Source organism: Triticum dicoccoides, chromosome 2B (genome assembly GCF_002162155.2).
Source record: "Triticum dicoccoides isolate Atlit2015 ecotype Zavitan chromosome 2B, WEW_v2.0, whole genome shotgun sequence".
NCBI classification, from domain to species: domain Eukaryota; kingdom Viridiplantae; phylum Streptophyta; class Magnoliopsida; order Poales; family Poaceae; genus Triticum; species Triticum dicoccoides.
Genome location: NC_041383.1, coordinates 521830756 through 521849704, shown reverse-complemented (window position 1 = coordinate 521849704; position 18949 = coordinate 521830756). Strand labels below are relative to the sequence as shown.

At 44.0% G+C, this 18949-nt stretch overlaps 2 protein-coding genes across 2 annotated transcripts; one reads left to right on the top strand and one right to left on the bottom strand.

The window, feature by feature from the left end:
* Positions 1-12837: 12837 nt before the first annotated feature.
* Positions 12838-15929, bottom strand: LOC119367948. The gene is made up of 2 exons (XM_037633323.1): positions 15418-15929; positions 12838-13112 (listed from the first exon to the last, which is right to left on the bottom strand). The coding sequence occupies exons 1-2, from the start codon at positions 15800-15802 to the stop codon at positions 12937-12939; spliced, it is 561 nt and encodes a 186-aa protein (XP_037489220.1). The 5' UTR covers positions 15803-15929; the 3' UTR covers positions 12838-12936.
* A 540-nt stretch (positions 15930-16469) lies between these two features.
* Positions 16470-18609, top strand: LOC119364606 (pentatricopeptide repeat-containing protein At2g15630, mitochondrial-like). Its single transcript, XM_037630087.1, has one exon. It carries the CDS (start codon positions 16474-16476, stop codon positions 18046-18048), a length of 1575 nt encoding a protein of 524 aa, XP_037485984.1. The 5' UTR covers positions 16470-16473; the 3' UTR covers positions 18049-18609.
* The last annotated feature ends 340 nt before the right edge of the window (positions 18610-18949 follow it).

The following is an 18949-nucleotide window of genomic DNA, read 5'->3' as shown; positions in this document are numbered from 1 at the left end:
ACTGTCAGGAGACTCCCCAATAACACCCTTGGAGTCTTTCTTCGAGCCAAACTTCCTGAAGATATTCATGTTCGCGTACAATTTCTAAAAATAAAAATTTTGAGGTGACAAAAATTTTCAACAAAACTTTATAAAATTGATAGCAACTACTCATAGGGATACATAGAGGCCATAGCAAGCATTCAAACTACTTAGAACACTAAGAATTCAACATGCAAGCACATGTACAACAGCACCAAGAGTAGATAATTATTCAAAGTATAAACCACTAAAACAAAAACTAATTGGACAAATGGTGGAGTCACATACCAAGCAACAATCCCCTGAAACAATTTCAGAAACGGAGCTTCGAGCAAAGAGATTGAAATCCACGGGTTTGAGAGCAAGAACACGGGAGAGAGAGCAATGGAGATTTTCTTTCTGGAGGTAAGTGATGATGTGGGCTAAACAGATAAGTGAGGGGGCCCATGTGGGGACCACAACCCACCAGGGCGCGCCTGGGGGTCCTGGCGTGCCCAGGTGGGTTGTGCCCACCTGGTGCACCTCCCTCTGGTATTATTTGCACCAAGAATTCTTAAATATTCAGAAAAAAATCGTGTAAAGTTTTTAGAGCATTCTGAGAACTTTTAACTTTGGGTCATTTTTATTACACGAGAAATTCAGAAAACAGACAAAGCATGGCATTTTATTTTATTTAACTAATAAAAACAAAGAACAAAAAGTAGGGACAGAAGGCAGTGCTTACTAAATTCATCAACTTCATACCGTTCAAAAATGATTCATTAATAAGGTTGATCAGGTCTTATTAACAACCACTTTCGATTAGCATGAAACCGAAGAACTTTCGTAAATCACTAAGTTACCTCAATGTGGATATGCATTTCCCCAACAATAAGCATTTCATATTTCTTTTTGGCAGTAGGTAGAGGTATTTGAAAACTTCCAATAGTGATTGTAGGAGATTTTTCAATAACACTAATACCATTCACTTGGAATTGTTTCTTGGAAAGTGCACCGTATGCTCATTACCATTAATATGAAAAGTGATCTTGCTTTTATTGCAATCAATAACAGCCCCTGCAGTATTCAGCAAGGGTCTACCAAGGATAATTGACATGTTGTTGTCCTCGGGCATCTCAAGTATAACAAATTCAGCCAAAATGGTAACATTAGCAACAACAACGGGCACATCCTCACAGATACCGATAGGTGTGGCAGTTGATTTGTCAGCCATTTGCAAATATATTTCAGTAGGTGTGAGTTTATTCCGATCAAGTCTTTTGTATAAAGAGAAAGGCATAACACTAACACCAGCTCCTAAATCACACAAAGCAGTTTTCACATAATTCTTTTTGATAGAGCAAGGTATAGTTGGTATTCCCGGATCTCCAAGTTTTTTAGGTACTCCATCTTTGAAAGTATAATTAGCAAGCATAGTGGAGATTTCAGCTTCCGGTATTTTTCTCTTATTTGTGATGATGTCTTTCATATACTTTGCATAAGGAGGCATTTTTAAGATGTCAGTCAAGTGAGTACGCAAAAAGACTGGCCTAAGCATTTCAGCAAAGCGTTCAAATTCTTCTTCATCTTTGTTTTTAGTTGACTTGGGTGGAAAAGGCATAGGTTTTTGAACCCATGGTTCTCTTTCTTTACCGTGTTTTCTAGCAACAAAGTCTCTTTTATCATATCTTTTATTCTTAGGCTGTGGGTTATCAAGATCAACATGTGGTTCTATCTCAACATCATTATCTGGTTCTTTATCATTATTTGTTTGAGTGTCTTCATGAACCTCATCATTGTCTTTTTCATTATCACTAGGTGGATGTTCATTACCAGATTGAGTTTCAGCATCAGAGATAGAAGTTTCATTTCCATTATCAGGAGGTTTGTCTATTTCAGGTTCACTAGAAGCATGCAAAGTCCTATCATTTTTCTTGTTCTTTTTCTTTTTAGAAGGACTGGGTGCACTAGTGTTATCTCTTTGTTAATCTTGTTCAATTCTTTTTGGGTGTCCCTCAAGATAAAGTGGTTCCTGAGTCCTTTTACCTCCTCTAGTTGCAACTCTAACAACAAAGTCATGTATATTATGATTCATTTCATCAAGTAATTCTCTTTGTGATTTAGTAACTTGTTCTAAATGGGTTTGAACTATAGAAGCATGTTTTCCAACACCTCTAACATCATTTGAGATTCTAAATAACAAGTCACTCAAGCGAGAAATCATATCAAAATTATATTTCAATTGTTTCATAACATTTAAATTGAAGTGGTCTTGTTTTCTAATGTAGTTTTCAAACTCATAAAGGCATTGGCTAGGATGCATGTTGTGAGGATTATCATTTTCATTGAACTTCCTAAGAGAGTTTACCTCTACCACCTTAGGCAGTGGTGGTGTATCAAGCCCATGTATTTCTTCAATGGGAGGTAAATATTTAACATCCTCATCTTTAATACCTTTTTCCTTCATAGATTTCTTTGCCTCTTGCATATCTTCAGGACTAAGATATAATATACCCCTCTTCTTCGGAGTGGGTTTAGGCGGTGGTTCAGGAATAGTCCAATCATCATAATTTTTCAATATGTTATTCAATAATTCTTCAGCTTGAGCAATAGTTCGTTCCCTGAAAACACAACCAGCACAACTATCTAGGAAGTCCCTAGAAGCATTGGTTAGTCCATTATAGAAGATATCAATTATTTCATTTTTCTTAAAAGGATGATTAGGCAAAGCATTAAGTAACTGGCAAAGCCTCCCCCAAGTTTGTGTGAGACTCTCTTCTTTAGTGTAAACAAAGTTAAATATTTCCTGTAAGGCAGCTTGTTTCTTTTGAGCAGGAAAATATTTTTCATAGAAGTAGTAAATCATATCCTGGGGACTACGCACACAACCAGGAGCAAGAGTATTGTACCAAGCTTTCACATCACCCTTTAATGAGAAAGGAAATAATTTGAGAATAAAGTAGTATCGAGTTTTCTCATCATGAGTAAAAAGGGTGGCTATATCATTCAATTTAGTAAGATGTGCCACAACAGCTTCAGCTTCATAACCATGGAAAGGATCAGATTCAACCGAAGTAATTAACTCTGGGTCGACAGAGAATTCATAATCCTTATCGTCAATAAAGATAGGCTAAGTATCAAACTTAGGATCACATTTCATTCTAGCATTCAGAGATTTTTCTTTATACTTGTGTAATAATTTCTCTAGATTATCTCTATCCATACAAGCAAGAATATCTCTAGTTGCCTCTTCACTTATAACATAGCCTTCCGGTACCTTAGGCAATTCATATCTAGGAGGGCTAGCTATAGCAAGTGTTTTAGGAGTTTCAGTTTCAAGCTCATCATCAGATTCAACAACATCATGTTGTATTACTCTAGCAATTTGTTCATCAAGAAATTCACCAAGTGGCACACCATCATTATCGAGCATGGTACTAGCATCATCATAAGCATCATTCATAGTAGAAGTAGCATCATCAATAACTTGCGACATATCAGAATTAATAGCATGTGGTGGTGGCGTTGCAAGTTTACTCATAACAGAAGGTGAATCTAAAGCAGAACTGGATGGCAGTTTCTTACCTCCCCTCGTACTTGAGGGAAATATCTTAGTCTTTGGATCCTTTAGATTCTTTATAGTGATAAATTGATAATAATCCCAAGTGACTCAAAAAATATAGCTATGCTCCCCGGCAACGGCACCAGAAAAAGGTCTTGATAACCCACAAGTATAGGAGATCGCAACAGTTTTTGAGGGTAGAGTATTCAACCCAAATTTATAGATTCGACACAAGGGGAGCCAAAGAATATTTGAAGGTATTAGCAGCTGAGTTGTCAATTCAACCACACCTGTAAATTAATTATCTGCAGCAAAGTGATCAGTAGCACAGTAATATGATAGTTTTGATAGTAGTGTCAGCAGCAATAGTAACAGTAACAGTGATAGTTGTATTTTGTAGCAAGTGTGACAGTAGCAGCAGCAATAGTAGTAACTTAGCAGAAACAATATAAGATAAATTCGTAGGCATTATATCGAAGACTTGTTGGATGATATTCATCATGTGACAGTTATAACCTAGGGCGAGACGGCACTAGCTCCAGTTCATCGATACAATGTAGGCATGTATTCCATAAATAGTCATATGTGCTTCATTAAAAGAACTTGCATGACATCTTTTGTCCTACCCTCCCGTGGCAGCCAGGTCCATATTGGAAACTAATGGATATTAAGGCCTCCTTTTAATAGAGAACTGGAACAAAGCATTAACACATAGTGAATACATGAACTCCTCAAACTACGGTCATCATCGAGAGTGGGCCCGGTTGTTGTCACTCCGGGGTTGTCGGATCATAACCGTAGTAGGTGACTATAACTTGCAAGATCGGATCTAAAACATGGATATAATGGTGAATTCATAAACGGTTCAGATCTGAGTTCATGGCACCCGGGCCCAAGGTGACAAACATTAAGCATAGCAAAGTCATAGCAACATCAATCTAAGAACATAGTGGATACTAGGGATCAGGCCCTAAAAAAACTAACTCGATTACATGATGAATCTCAGCCAACTCCTCACCGACCAGCGAGCTACGAAGGAATTACTCACTCCCGTTGGGGAGCATCATGGAATTGGCGATGGAGATGGGTTGGTGATGACGAAGAACGAAGACCCCCCTCTCCGAAGCCCCAAACGGTCTCCAGATCTGCCCTCCCGAGGAAGAACAGGGATTGGCGGTGGCTCCGTCTCGTGGATCATGATAATTCTTTCTCCCTGATTTTTTTCTGGAAATATGTGATTTTATAGTATTAGGGGGGTCATCTGCGGGGCCACCAGGTGGGTACAACCCACCTGGGCGTGCCAGGAGAGGGGGCGCACCCTAGTGGGTTGTGCCCACCCAGGTGCCCCTCTCCGGAAGGTCTTGGCTCCAGAAATTCTTATTACTGATATGAAAAATCCTTGCAAAGTTTAGTTCCATTCTGAGAACTTCTATTTCTGCACAAAAACAACACCATGGTAATTCTGCTGAAAACAACGTCAGTCTGGGGTTACTTTCATTCAAATCATGCAAATTAGAGTCCAAAACAAGAGGAAAAGCGTGAGAAAAAGTATATACGTTGGAGACGTTTCAGCATCCATGACAACCTCATTGTCCTCAAAGTCTGGCCTCAGGGGAATATGTTCTTTGTCAAGAAGATATGTCCATGTGCCCATCTTGGAGTTGATAAGCATCTGAATATCCACATGATCTCTTTTGATCAGCTGTAGTTCTCTTCGCTGTTTCAACAATGAGACTCATGACCTTGAACTTCTGTGGCACATCAAATAAGTGAAGCAAATTGATAGAATGGCCATGGATCATCATATGATCTCTTGACTTGGGAAACAAAGTGTGCCTCAGAATGGTTTTGATGGTGGTCAAGCCAGAGAGAAGATAGTAGATGGATCCAAACTTATGAGTCTCCAAAGCTTTATCAGGAATTTCCTGGTACATATGTGCCATGGAGTTGTGGTCCTTCCTAGGCTTGGCCCACATCAATATCATCCTAATGTTCAGCAGGGGCATTGATCAACTTGGCCCATTCAGCAATAGTAGACTAATACCTGGTTCCTTCAGTCATCCAGACTATCTTGCCATCCCGATAGAAGTGTGCAGTGGAGTAGAATTGCATAATCATCTCATCATTCCACTTTGTCAATTTCTGTCCAACAAATTTGTCCACTTCATTCATCCTAAAGCTCTCATGCACTCTAGGGAGTAATCTTCATTCTCGTCAATATAGGTCCAATCCACCCATCTCATGTCACATACAACGGGTTTCTTGTCCAGCAACACTGTTTCATAAAAGTCCCGCTGTTACTTGGTGTGGAAATGATAGTCAACAGCAGTCCTTCTCCTGACATCATCGGGATCAGACTGTCTCCACAGTCTGAGGCCTGCATTTTTCTTTCCTTCATGTTCTCGGCAATGGGATGGTTATCATCATGATCAGGTATCTTTGGCTTTAATTTTTTGAGAACTTGTTGCTCTTCTTCTTCTTGAACTTCTGGCACTGGGTCCTTGTTCTTCTCAGTAGCAGAGATGTTCCTAGTGGATCTCTTGGGTGTAGGGGGTTTGGTGGCAGTAGCGGGCTTGGGGGCTGTCTTGGGCTTAGATGGAGCAGCCCTAGACTTGATGGCATCCCCCATAAGCTTTTGAGTCTTTGCAGGAGGTGCAACAGGCTCTTCCTCCTCCTCTTCTTCAAAATCTCTAATCATAGAAGGCTTGCCAATAACTCTGGCCATAGTCTTCTTGACTCTTTCCTTCCTTTTCTTTCCTCCAGCAGCCTCTTCTTCTCTTGGTTCAAGAGTGAACTCCATAGTTTCCTGAGTGGAGGCTCTGACTTTGGACATGGGAACTCTCTTGGTAGGAGCTTTCTTATTCATGCCAGGCTTGGTGGAGGCAGCAGCACCATATTCCTTCTTAAGCACTTTCTTCTTTGAGGTCACCTCCTCAACTGCAAAATCCTCATCCTCTAAATCTGAGGTTTTCTTCTTCCTTTGCCTAACAATGGCCTTAGGCAAGTTTCTTGGAGTGCTTCTGCTTCTTCATCATAGCTGCTATCAGAGGGACTAGTGCCCTCACTAAGATTTACCTGCTGCTTTGACTTGTTCTGACTGTCACTGCCCTTAGACATCTCTGAAACTGTCCTTGTGAATAGATATGTATAGGTAGAGTGGATGAGCATCACAAAGCATAGCTAATTTCCAAAAATATTGAGTAAAAAACTTAATTTTAGTTTTCTGCAGAAAGCTTTTCGGAGCTACCGATTTGCCTAACTCGGTGACACCAAAGCAGCTATGGAGTCTAAACATGCGATTTCGATCAGACCGAGATGCAGTTCGGTGACTCCGAGATGCTAGGGTTTCACAAAGTGAGTGATTTCGGTCACACCGATTCGTACACTTCGGTCAGACCGAGCAATACATGTGCAATGGCCTGAGCCAAATCAGTGAGACCAAAACCTTCAGATCGGTCGGTCCGAGAAGAGTTCGGCGGAAACCTAACCCTAAGTTTTTGCGTCAAATATGTTCTAGAGGAAGTTTTCGGTGGATAGATTTATCTCAATCGTGGCAAGAAACTTGGCATTGATCTTTGTGCAAGAATCAGAGTTAAAGAGAGCACAAAGACATCGAGTTTGTACCCTCGCTTGGCGACAAACTCGCTAAGGCGACAATGGCGGTGGAGATTCCCGTTGACGGCGGCGGAGACCAGCGGCAGGAGGACGCTAGCAACAACGGAGACGATCCGGAGACCAGGAGGGGCGGTAGAGCTAGGTAGGCGCGGTTGTGTGTTTGAATAAATTTCCGAAGTCCAACCCGCGGAGTATATATACCCAGGCATTGTCGGTGTTACCGAGTGGAATGACTTGGTGGAACCGAGATGCAAAACTATGAGCAGTTACTGCAACTCGGTGTGACCGAAATGTTCTAATCGGTTGCATCGAGGTGAAAACCTAGATCAACTTAATGATTTTGATGAGGCCGAGTATGGTGGATCGGTCTGACCGAGATGCATTAAGAGGTTTTGGAAGTTTAAGCCCTTGACGGATCGGTGGCTCCAAGTGCTCCTCACCCGGAGGGTCCGAATTCAACTTGTTCAACCTTTGTGATGTAGCAAGAATAGAGTTTGAGACGAGAAAATCATAGATAGCTAGAAGGTGTACTTAGGCATTCTTGTCCATCCATTTGGCAAGAAAAACTAAACAATCAAAGCAACAAATGGATGTCCTTGAATGGAGAAAATTATGCAACCAACATGCTCACATAATAAGATAGCAAATGAAATATGTGGAAAAGCATGCACAAACACTCTAGCATCTATTAAGCAATTGGAGATGACTAGGTCATCTATATATGAGTATATTGACTTAGGAGTCAAATGAGAACATTTGATCATAGGCCATACTCATCGTTTAAGCACAAGTGGGGTTACCACTTTTACATAAAGCATTGTTGTGTTCACACCATTAGAGTTGCTTTAGCTCAATTCTTAGAGTAAAGCTCCCCCTAGATGTGATATCCCCTTTTTGAGGGATGAACTAACCTTGGGTTTTGTCGATGATGACTTCATGTAGATGTTGAAGATGTGGATGCTCAATGTTGATGTAAATCATTTGAGCAATCCATTGGAGTGAGTTGCACTTTCAATACCTACATGGGTTAGTCTCATAAGGAACAAACAAGGATATCCATAGACATAGAGTGAAGTACACATATGATGATGTCCATGGAAGCATTTGGTTACCTTGTCCCTTGACTTACCAACAAGAGGGTTTGTGACTCTTTGAACTAGTGCAATATGTGGAAGTTGATTGCACTTGTCCTTGCCAATATGAATATGAGTGAAGTATGTTAGCGGAGTCACCCTCAAGAACTCTCTAGTTCTTCTTCTTTGGTATCCACATCAACTTGATGGGAATCCTTGGAGTTGTAGTATTACTTCATGAAGTAGAACTTGATGTAGTCTTGGGAACCCACTTGACCAAGGCCTTTGGAGATTCTTCAAATGCATCAATCTCTTCTTCAAGCTTGTCCTTGCCTTTTAGCTTGTGGTATTGTGGTGGAAGATCATCTTGAGCTTGTGTTCCCTTGAAATAAGTAGGGTCATACTTATCTTGTTGAGGAACAAACTTCGTCTTGGGGTATTGATCTTCTTCCCACTTAACTCCATTGGCATTGAACTTTCGTTCAAAACCAACACCTTGATTCTTCCAGTGCGTTCCTTGCTTGCATACAATTTCCTCAAATTTCATACTTCCGGCAAGGCTCTTGTAAACACCTTTCTCTATTATTCCCTTCAATAAGCTACTTTCTTGCTCAAGTGAAACTTGGCTAAGAGAATCATTAGTGGAATCAAGAGAACTACTTTTTTTAAACATTCACCGGGGGGAGAGGCTCCCCACCTGAATATATTTCAAAATAAGATTGTTTTTTACAAACTAGAGAAGGTGAGAAGAAAAGAAGTCCCACCACAAGCTGGCATGGACTTTGTCTTCTGCCCTTCTGAGGCGGTGAGACCATAGGGTGAGGTCAGAGATAATGCCTCTAAGAACATCGGAGGCAGTAGTATCTATATCCCTAAAAGTTTTAGCATTTCGAGCATCCCAAAATTTCCATGTGATGAGCAGCACAATGAGAGGCCACACGGTCTCTAGAAGGCCCTTATGGGAAGGGGAAGTCCAAAGCGCTGCAAAGGGGGAGAAACATGGCAGAAAACTAATGGCTTCCCAAATAGACCGAGCAACTGGGCAGGTGAAGAAGTGGTGAGAACGGTCCTCTGGCGCGGCCCCGCATCGGGGGCATGATGAAGACTCAAGAAGAGTCTTGCGATGAAGGTTGGCCCTGGTGTTTAGCCTGCCGAGGTAGAGGAGCCAGCCGAAGACACGTACCCGGCTAGGCACGCGGGCATCCCAGATGCATGCAAGCATGTGGTCGACAAGCTAGATGCCAGTGCATCGTAGGCTCCTTTGGTGGTGAAGGAGGAGCCATTAAGCAGCGTCCTGGAGTCGGGCGTCCCCGAGAGTCTCACATCCTGCAACAGAAGTCTCAAGGAAGCAAGTTCATGGGAGCAGTTAAGGTGGGAAAAGAGGGAAGGGAAGGCAATGCGCAGGGGTTCGGGGAGAACCTAGCGATCTAGCCAAAAATATGTGGAGGATCCCGGTCCAACGGAGACCTGGGAGATCTCACGAAGAGCAGAGAGGTGTTTAAAAATGGCTTTCCCAAGGAAGGAAGCATTTTTACCTAGCCCTATATGCAGTGGAGAGTGGTTGAGAATCCAATCCTTCCAAGGGAAGAGAGGAGCATGCAAAAATTTGAATGCAAATTTCAACTTAAGGCAAAAGTTTTGTGCTCTCAGGTTTTTGATTCCAAGACCTCCAACAAGTTTGGGAATACAAACGCGGTCATACTCTACAAGGCACTTGGCCCCAGAGAAAGAATCATCATTAGACCAGAAAAAAATCATATGACGCTTATCGATGTCCTTGAGAACGCTACAGGTAAGGAAAAGCACATCATGAAATAAGTAGGAAGGCTATCTAGAACGGCCGACAAAAGGACATGGCGACCACCGCCAACCTGCAAGGTATGTGTCACAGCGGTCAATGAGCGGCTGAAGGGCCGAGCGGGGTAGTTTATGAGGGGAGAGGGGAAGACCAAGGTATTTCTGAGGAAAGGCGGCAGTGGTCGCCCCTAAAGTAGCCGCCATATCAGCAGCGAGTTGTGGGTCAACGTTCATGGGGACAATCATCGTTTTTTGGAAGTTAATCGACAGGCTAGTAGCAAGGGAGAAGTCATCAAGAATTTTTTTGAGGTTGGCTACAGCTTGCGGGTCGGCTTTGATGATGATAAGCATGTCATCTACATACTGAAGGACGGGGCAGGGTAGGGAGGGCGAGACTGGGTGTGCTAGGCGATTTTGGGCACAAGCGTTGATAATCATTTGCTAGAGAACATCTGCAATGATGATAAAAAGAAAAGGGGAGAGTGGGTCACCCTGGCGGAGACCGTTCTTACACTGGATCCATGGGCCAGGTGAGCCAATAAGGAGAACCGCTGTTTTGCTAGAGTAAGCAAAGCACTTATCCACCCCAGCCATTTTTCTGAGAAGCCCCGGACACGAAGAATAGAGAGTAGAGCAGGCCAAGACACAGAGTCGAAGGCTTTGGAGAAATCAAGCTTAATCACCAGCGTGGGGGCTTTGGTCCTTGCACAGACGTGGAGGACGTCTGCAGCATAGAGAAAGTTCAGAAATAGTCCGACCTGGGAGGAAACCCTTCTGGTCAGGGTGGACAAGTGCTGGAATGATAGGGTTGAGGTGATTTACAAGTAACTTAGCAAGAGATTTGGGAGGGCAATTTTGAAGGGAGATAGGACGGAAAGCGTCGGGAGAGGGGGGAACCACTCCTTTTGGGATGAGAACAATGTATGCCCTGTTTAGACAGGAGATATCTGCGGAAAGGGTGTAGAAGCTATTGAAGAGGTCGATTATCCTATGCTTAAGAATGGGCCAGAATTTGCGTTAGAAACCAGTGCCGAAACCATCTGGTCCAGGGCTAGCCATTTGGTTCATGTCGCGAAAAGCGTCGTAGATTTCTTGTCCAGAAAAAGGGGAGTCTAGGTGTAAAAGCTGAGGTAAAGGGGTAGGGTACAAGCTATGGAGCGAGAAGTTCCAAATTGGGGGGAGGAGACACCAAGAAGGAATGTGAAGAAGGATGTAAGGATTTGGATTTTTGGTTCATGAGACGTGAACTCCTAATTATTATGCAGGATCATAGGTATTTGGTTGTTACGATGTCTCTGGGAGGCGGAGGCGTGGAAGAATTTAGAGTTTTCATCGCCGTCTATAGTCGCTTTTATTTTTGCACGTAGTTTCCAGAAGATCACCTTCTCCCGGATGATCCGATGGAGGACTTTTATAATGACCGAGCACAAAATCAGTTCGGGTCACGAAAGGAAGCAGGTCTCTTCAATCGAGTCAAGCAAGTTAATGACAACTATCAAGAGAACTACTAGAAGCAACAATATTGGATTTAGAAAGATTATTGTTACTACTAGAAGAAGAATCTTTCTTACTCTTGTTGCTAGATTTTACTTGTGGCATGTAAGTAGACAAGAGTAAACGCTTGGCAATTTAAGAAGAGCTTTTCTTCCGAAGATCATCATTTATTGCTTTTAAGAACCCATGTTCTTGCTCTAAATTGAGCTTTTCAATGCGTAGCTTCTCATGAGTTTTTAAAAGTTCTCGATGATCCTCCAAAGTAGTTTCATGAGATAACTTAAGAGTGTTTAGTTCTTTAGTTGACGCTCAATCTCCTTCTTATCATTGTCATTGGTTTCATCTTGATTAGCATGATTAATAGCAATTTCATCATAGTTTTTATCACTAGCATTGTCAACAAGCAAATCATCATCACCTAGCAAATCATCTTCATCACTATTGAAATCAATATACTCGGGGTGTGATACCTTAGGGCCTTTAGCCATGAAGCATCTTCCAATTCCTTCATCTGGTGAGTCAAATATGTCGTAGGAGTTGGTTGACACAAGTGCAAGACCGGCAACACCTTCATCTTGAGTTTATTCGGAGTCGGAGTGATAACTTCTCTCGGAGTAGTTGTCGGAGTCGGAACCGGATACCCATTCACCAACATGAGCTTGATGTCTTTGTCTTGTGTAGCTCCTTGATGACTTGTCCTTCCTTTTTGAATCCTTGCTTCTACAAGAGGGTCTTCATTCATAACGATCATCTCTACTCCTTCTCTCTCTTGGAGGTGATTCATCTCTTTTACTTCTCCTTTTAGGTGAGTCTTCTCTTCTTTTGTAGGGAGTCGTACACTCATTGGAGTAGTGTCCCGGTCTTCCACAATTGTAGCAATTGCGATCACGAATAGAAGATCTTTTCTCATTGTAGGACCTTGACTTGGAGCTTCTCTCTTTGCTTATACTCTTATAGAATTTGTTGAAGTTCTTCACCATTAATCTCAATTCTTCATTGAAGACTTGTTTCTCACTTGATGTGGCAGGAGCATCACATGAAGCTTTATAAGCACCACTAGACTTGTTGTGAAGCTCTTCCTTATCCTTGAGTGACATCTCATGAGCAACAATTCTTCCAATGACTTTCGTTGGCTTGAGATCTTTGTAATTAGGCATCATTTGGATCAAGGTGCACACGGTATCATATTTTTCATCCAAGGCTCTTACGATCTTCTTGATGATGAATCTGTCGGTCATCTCTTCGCTTCCTAAGCCGGCAATCTTAGTTGTGATGAGAGCAAGCCTAGAGTACATTTCAGCGACTCCTTCACCATCCTTCATTTTGAACTTGTCAAGTTGACTTTGAAGCACATCCAATTTGGATTCCTTGATAGACTTGGTACCTTCGTGCACATTATCCAAAGGATTCCCAAATTTCCTTTGCATTCTCAAGACGGCTAAGTTTGTTAAATTCTTCGGGGCACAATCCATTGAAGAGGATATCGCAAGCTTGTGCATTGTATTGCAACATCTTCAATTCGTTCGCAGTTGCTTCACAATTTGGTTCTCTTCCATCCTCGAAGAATTCACCTTGCAAACCAATACACACGGTAGCCCAAAAGGCGGGGTTATGTTCAAGAATATGCATTTTCATCTTATGCTTCCAACTAGCAAATTTAGTACCATCAAAGTAAGGACCTCTACGGTGGTAATTTCCCTCGCTAGACGCTATACTCTCCTAGGTTGTGAAACCAAGGCTATGATCACCAAAAGCTATGGAAATCAAGGCAAATGGAGATCAGAGCTCTGATACCACTTGTAGGATCGAAAGTAGGTCTAGAGGGGTGGTGATTAGACTACTTGACCAAATAAAAATCTAGCCTTTTCCTAATTTAATTTAAGTCTTGGTAGATTTTAGCAACTTAGCACAAGTCAAGCAATCAACCTACACATGCAATTCTAAGAGTGTAGCAGCGGAAAGTAAAACATTGCATATGAAGGTAAAGGGAAGGGTTTGGAGAAGGCAAACGCAATGTAGAAACAGAGATTTTTGGCGTGGTTCCGATAGGTGGTGCTATCGTACATCCACGTTGACGGAGACTTCGACACGAAGGGTAACGGTTGCGCGAGTCCATGGAGGGATCCACCCACGAAGAGCCCACGAAGAAGCAACCTTGTCTATCCCACCATCGCCCATGAAGGACTTGCCTCACTTGGGTAGATCTTCACGAAGTAGGTGATCTCCTTGCCCTTACAAACTCCTTGGTTCAACTCCACAATCTTGACGGAGGCTCCCAAGTGACACCTAACCAATCTAGGAGACACCACTCTCCAAAAGGTAATAGATTGTGTGTTAATGATGAAATCCTTGCTCTTGTGCTTCAAATGATAGTCTTCCCAACACTCAACTCTCTCTCATAGATTTGTTTATGATGGAAAGATGATTTGAGTGGAAAGCAACTTGGGGAAGGCTAGAGATCAAGATTCTTATGGTTGGATTGGAATGTCTTGGTCTCAACACATGAGTAAGTGGTTCTCTCTCAGAAAATAAGTAGTGGAAGTGTAGGCACGTTCTGATGGCTCTCTCTCTCTAATGGAGAAGGGGGTGGAGGGGTATATATAGCCTCCACACAAAATCCAACCATTACACACATTTGACCCAACTCGGTCAGACCGAATAGAGAAACTCAGTGAGACCGATTTAGTTCAAAATGTGAACGTTAGGAATCTCGGTGGGACCGACATGATCAACTCGGTGGGACCGATGTGCTAGGGCTAGGGCAAAACCTCATCTCGGTGAGACCGATCGCATAAACTCAGTGAGACCGATTTCAGTGATGAGCAAACAAAGACTTGGCCAAGCAAACTCGGTGGGACCGATTGCTCCTTTCCGTGAGACCAAAATGTTACGAAAGGGAAACAGAGAGTTTGCAATGTGAACTCGGTGGGATTGATCGCTCATTTTGATGATACCGAAATGTTACGAAGGGAAACAAAGAGTTTGCAATGCCATCTCGGTGAGACCGAGAGCCGTATCAGTGAAACCGAATTGATTAGGGTTTCTGGCTATGGCTATGTCAAATGAACTCGGTGGCGCCAGATAGATCAAATTGGTGGGGCCGAGTTTGACTTTAGGTTTTGGAAAAATATGGAAATGAGAAAGTGGTTGAGGGTTTTGGAGCAATATCACTAAGCACTTAAGCAAGTAGACCATTAAGCAACACTCCATCCCCTTTTAATAGTATTTGCTTTCCTATGGACTCAATGTGATCTTGGATCACTAAAATGAAAATGAAGAGTCTTGAGCCTTTGCCAATCTTTGTCCTTAGCATTTTGAGGGGTCCACATCTCTAGTCCATGTCATACCAATTATTAAACTTTCTGAAACATTTAACTTGAATGGATATTAGTTCAATGAGCTATATGTTGTTAGGAATTACCAAAACTACCCGGGGATTAGTTGCACTTTCATCTAGCAACAAAGATCTAAAAACCAACAATTCCTCGGTGGATGGTTGAAGAAAAAATATTATGAGGTTCCAGCGAAAAGAGTCATTGGTTCCAGCAAAAAAAAATTAGCAGGAGACTTCAGTGGTTGATTTGTAGCAAAAAATGCTATTTTCAGCAAAAATAAACATTGGTTTTAGCAAATAACTCAACAGGAAGACTTTCATTTGATTCGATTGTAACAAAACAAACAAAGATTGTAGCAAAAAGGATTGCTAGTTCTAGCAAAAAATAATACTTGTTCCAGCAAAAAAAAGCGTCGGTGGCGAGGGCTCGACTAGTCCCAGCACATCGCGTGGGTGATTGCGGCAAATTGCCAATGTTGGTTCCAGCAAAAATGGCTGGTCGGTTGCAACACAATCGACAGATGGTTCCAGCAAAAAAATACCTTTCTTCTCGCCGCCGCTATTGGTCGTAGCACCGCGAATTGCTGGTTGTAGCTCCTCGCTATGTCGGTTCCAGCAAATGGTGGCATGCCTTCGCAGCTGGTTCCAGCTCCCTGTGGTGCCAGTTGTGGCTTCTCCCTTTGCCGGTTGAAGCAGAAACATGGCATGGTTCCAGCACGCAGCTACGTCTGCCATGGCGAGGCTGAGACTCTGGTTCCAGAATGCCTCGATGCCGGTGGTAGCAAAAATCCCCATCGATTGTAGCGGGTTGCCCTGCCTATTGAAGCACCATAGGTGGGGATGCGCTGAGTCGGCCGCTCCCATGGTACTCACGGACATCGTCGGTCTCCCGTCCGCCATCGCAGGCAGCAGTGCCTGGGGTCGCATGGGCTTGGGCAACGACAATTTTAGGGGCGCAATATCTAGCCGGAGTGGGGAAGATGGAAGCTTGGTTGGGCGGCGACCATCACCTGCGTGAGCCGGCGAGGATGTGAGAAGGGGAGAGATAGATCGGTAGTTCGTGGTTGTGGTAACCCCTGTGAGGATAAGAGAAGGATGGGCGGTGGGTGGGACCTACTGTGATACGTGGCTTGTACAAGGTGCATGTGTGGGGTGAGTCCGTAGAAGCGAGCCAGTGCAACCGGCCGAAGCTTCGGCCGGCCTGCCGGCATACGATGTTTCCCAGGCCAGTGTGACCAAAATGACACTAATCCTCGTCACTTTAATTATCATTTTAGCTTTGTTATGTACTCCCTCTATAAAAAAATATAATAGCGTTTAGATCACTATACATTGGGAGTATTCGTTTACCTTTTGTGTGTCAAAGCCATTTAAAAAAAAATTGTGTCAAAGCGATGTTGAATTCTATGTACTATCTTGGGGCTTCTTGGATGCAGAGAGGATGCAGAGACCGCCCGGTTTGATTTCATACCAGTTGGGTCTTGGGTGTGTGTGGTCTTCAGGGTCTTCGACGCCTTTCGTTCCGGAGCTTCCGTACTCCACAAAAACCTCGCGAAACCCCTCTCGGTGCCTAGTGATTAGCAGCGATCTCCGTTCCCATGGCGCCGCCCACCTCCCCCGCGGCCGTCGCGGCGGCCGCCCGCGCCGCGCCCACTCCAGCCGCGGCGCTCGCGCTCTTCAAGTCGGTGCTGTCCGCCGACCCGGCGCTCTCCCCGCTCGCCGTGCTGCCGCACCTCTCGGCCACCCCTTCGCTGCCCCACCTGCTCCTCACCGCCTCCATCGCCGGCCGCCCGCACACCACCTCGCTCAGCCTCTACTCGCGGCTCAAGTCCCTCTCCCTCCCCATCCCCACCGCCACGCTCCACCCGCTCCTCTCCTCCCTCCCCTCCGCCCCCGCCTTCGTCCTCTTCGCGGACATCTTCCGCCTCCGCCTCCCGCTCTCCACCACCACCTTCAACATCATGTTGCGCCACCTCTGCTCCTCCGGCAAGCCCGTCCGCGCGCTAGAGCTCCTCCGACAGATGCCCAGCCCCAACGCCGTCACCTACAACACCGTCATCGCTGGGTTCTGCGCCCGCGGCCGCGTCCAGGCTGGGCTGGATATCATGCGGGAGATGCGGGAGCGCGGCGGTATTGCCCCTGACAAGTACACCTACGCCACGGTTATCTCGGGGTGGTGCAAGGTCGGCAAGGTCGAGGAAGCAGCCAAGGTGTTCGACGAAATGCTGGCTAAGGGAGAGGTGGAGCCAAATCCGATGATGTACAACGCGTTGATAGGTGCATACTGTGACCGGGGAAATCTGGAGGCCGCACTTCGTTGCAGGGAAGAAATGGTAGCGAGGGGGGTTTCCATGACAGTTGCGACATACAATTTGTTTGTGCACGCGTTGTTCATGGAAGGGCGTGCTGCGGAGGCGCATGCATTGGTTGAGGAGATGGGTGACAAGGGGCTTGCACCAGATGCGTTCACGTACAATATATTGATCAACGGTTACTGCAAGGAGGGCAAGGAGAAGAAAGCAATGAAGATGTTTGAACATATGGCTGCGAAAGGGATTCGTACGACCGTGGTGACCTATACGTCATTGATGTATGCCTTGTCCAAGAAGGGGATGGTCCAGGAGGCCGATAGGCTGTTCAATGAGGCTGTGAGGAGAGGCATCAGGCCTGACCTTGTCATGTACAATGCCCTGATCAATAGCCACTGCACAGGTGGAGATATGGACCGGGCATTTGAGATCATGGGAGAAATGGAGAAGAAGAGAATCACACCAGATGACGTGACATACAATACTCTGATGAGGGGGCTGTGCTTGCTGGGGCGTCTTGATGAAGCACGTGGACTCATTGACAAGATGACAAAGAGAGGTATCCAGCCAGACCTTGTCAGTTACAACACCCTGATCAGCGGCTACAGCATGAAGGGTGACATCAAGGATGCTCTGAAGGTTCGGGATGAGATGATAGACAAGGGATTCAACCCAACAGTTATGACATATAATGCAATGATACAAGGGCTCTGCAAGAATGGCCAAGGAGAGGATGCCGAGGAGCTGGTGAAAGAAATGGTGGGCAATGGCATCACCCCTGATGACAGTACATATATTTCACTGATCGAGGGACTTACCACTGAAGATGAGCGGCTGGCCGTGGAAGGTGCTGTAAAGGCGTGAGCTTTTTGGGAAGCAGAAGCAAGAGTTTTTGTAGCAAGCAGAGGTGCATGCTCTGTTCAGACCGGACTGATTCAAAAATGCACATAAGAGTTGCTTTTTCAACATGTATTGGCGTGCAATACCATTCTGATTTTTACATCGCCGTACCATGTCCTGAATTCTTGTAGGAGTGCAAAATGACCATTTTGATGATGACTGACGCCGAACTGTTGGCGATGTGGATCAGCTTACTCCTTGGCCAAGTTAGCCTTTCCAATGGTTGAATCTTTTGTCATCTATAAACACAGGGGTGATGAAATATGTGAAGACCAAATTTTCATAGAGATGGAAAGCACTGGTTGAGTTTTTTTGAAGATCACCAAGTACTTGGAATATGTGGAGACTGGATCTTTTAACCTGGTTGGATCATGACTCACATTTCTATTTATTTGTATGCTATGCTACACTGTCTTCTTGTGCTTGATAGAACTAGGGATATTATCTGCAAGAATAGGTGAATTCTCTAATACTGTAATAGGCCGTGCTTTCAGAATGCAAGTTCATATCTGTTATTGCTGCTAAGATGATACTCAGACTGTTTCGTACAAGATATCTGTGTATGAGCTCCACTCTAGAAGTTAGTGGTAGTGTTAAGCAAGGTGAGTTAACAGTGAAGCACTAACTGGGTTAAGCTAAACAAGCATGTTCAGGTAACACTAACTTCTTGACGATCTGTCCTGAGTCCTGACACCTACAAAGTGCAGACTGATGGCGAACTCCCGGGCTAGCTAACTTTCCTGTCATTGAGAGCATCAGACTTTCTGCAGTTTGTAGGGGATGCAAGTATGTATCATCTTAAAAATCATAGCTTTCCTGTTGCTTTAGGGCATCTGGAAATGTGTTATAGGTAGCTATAACTTAT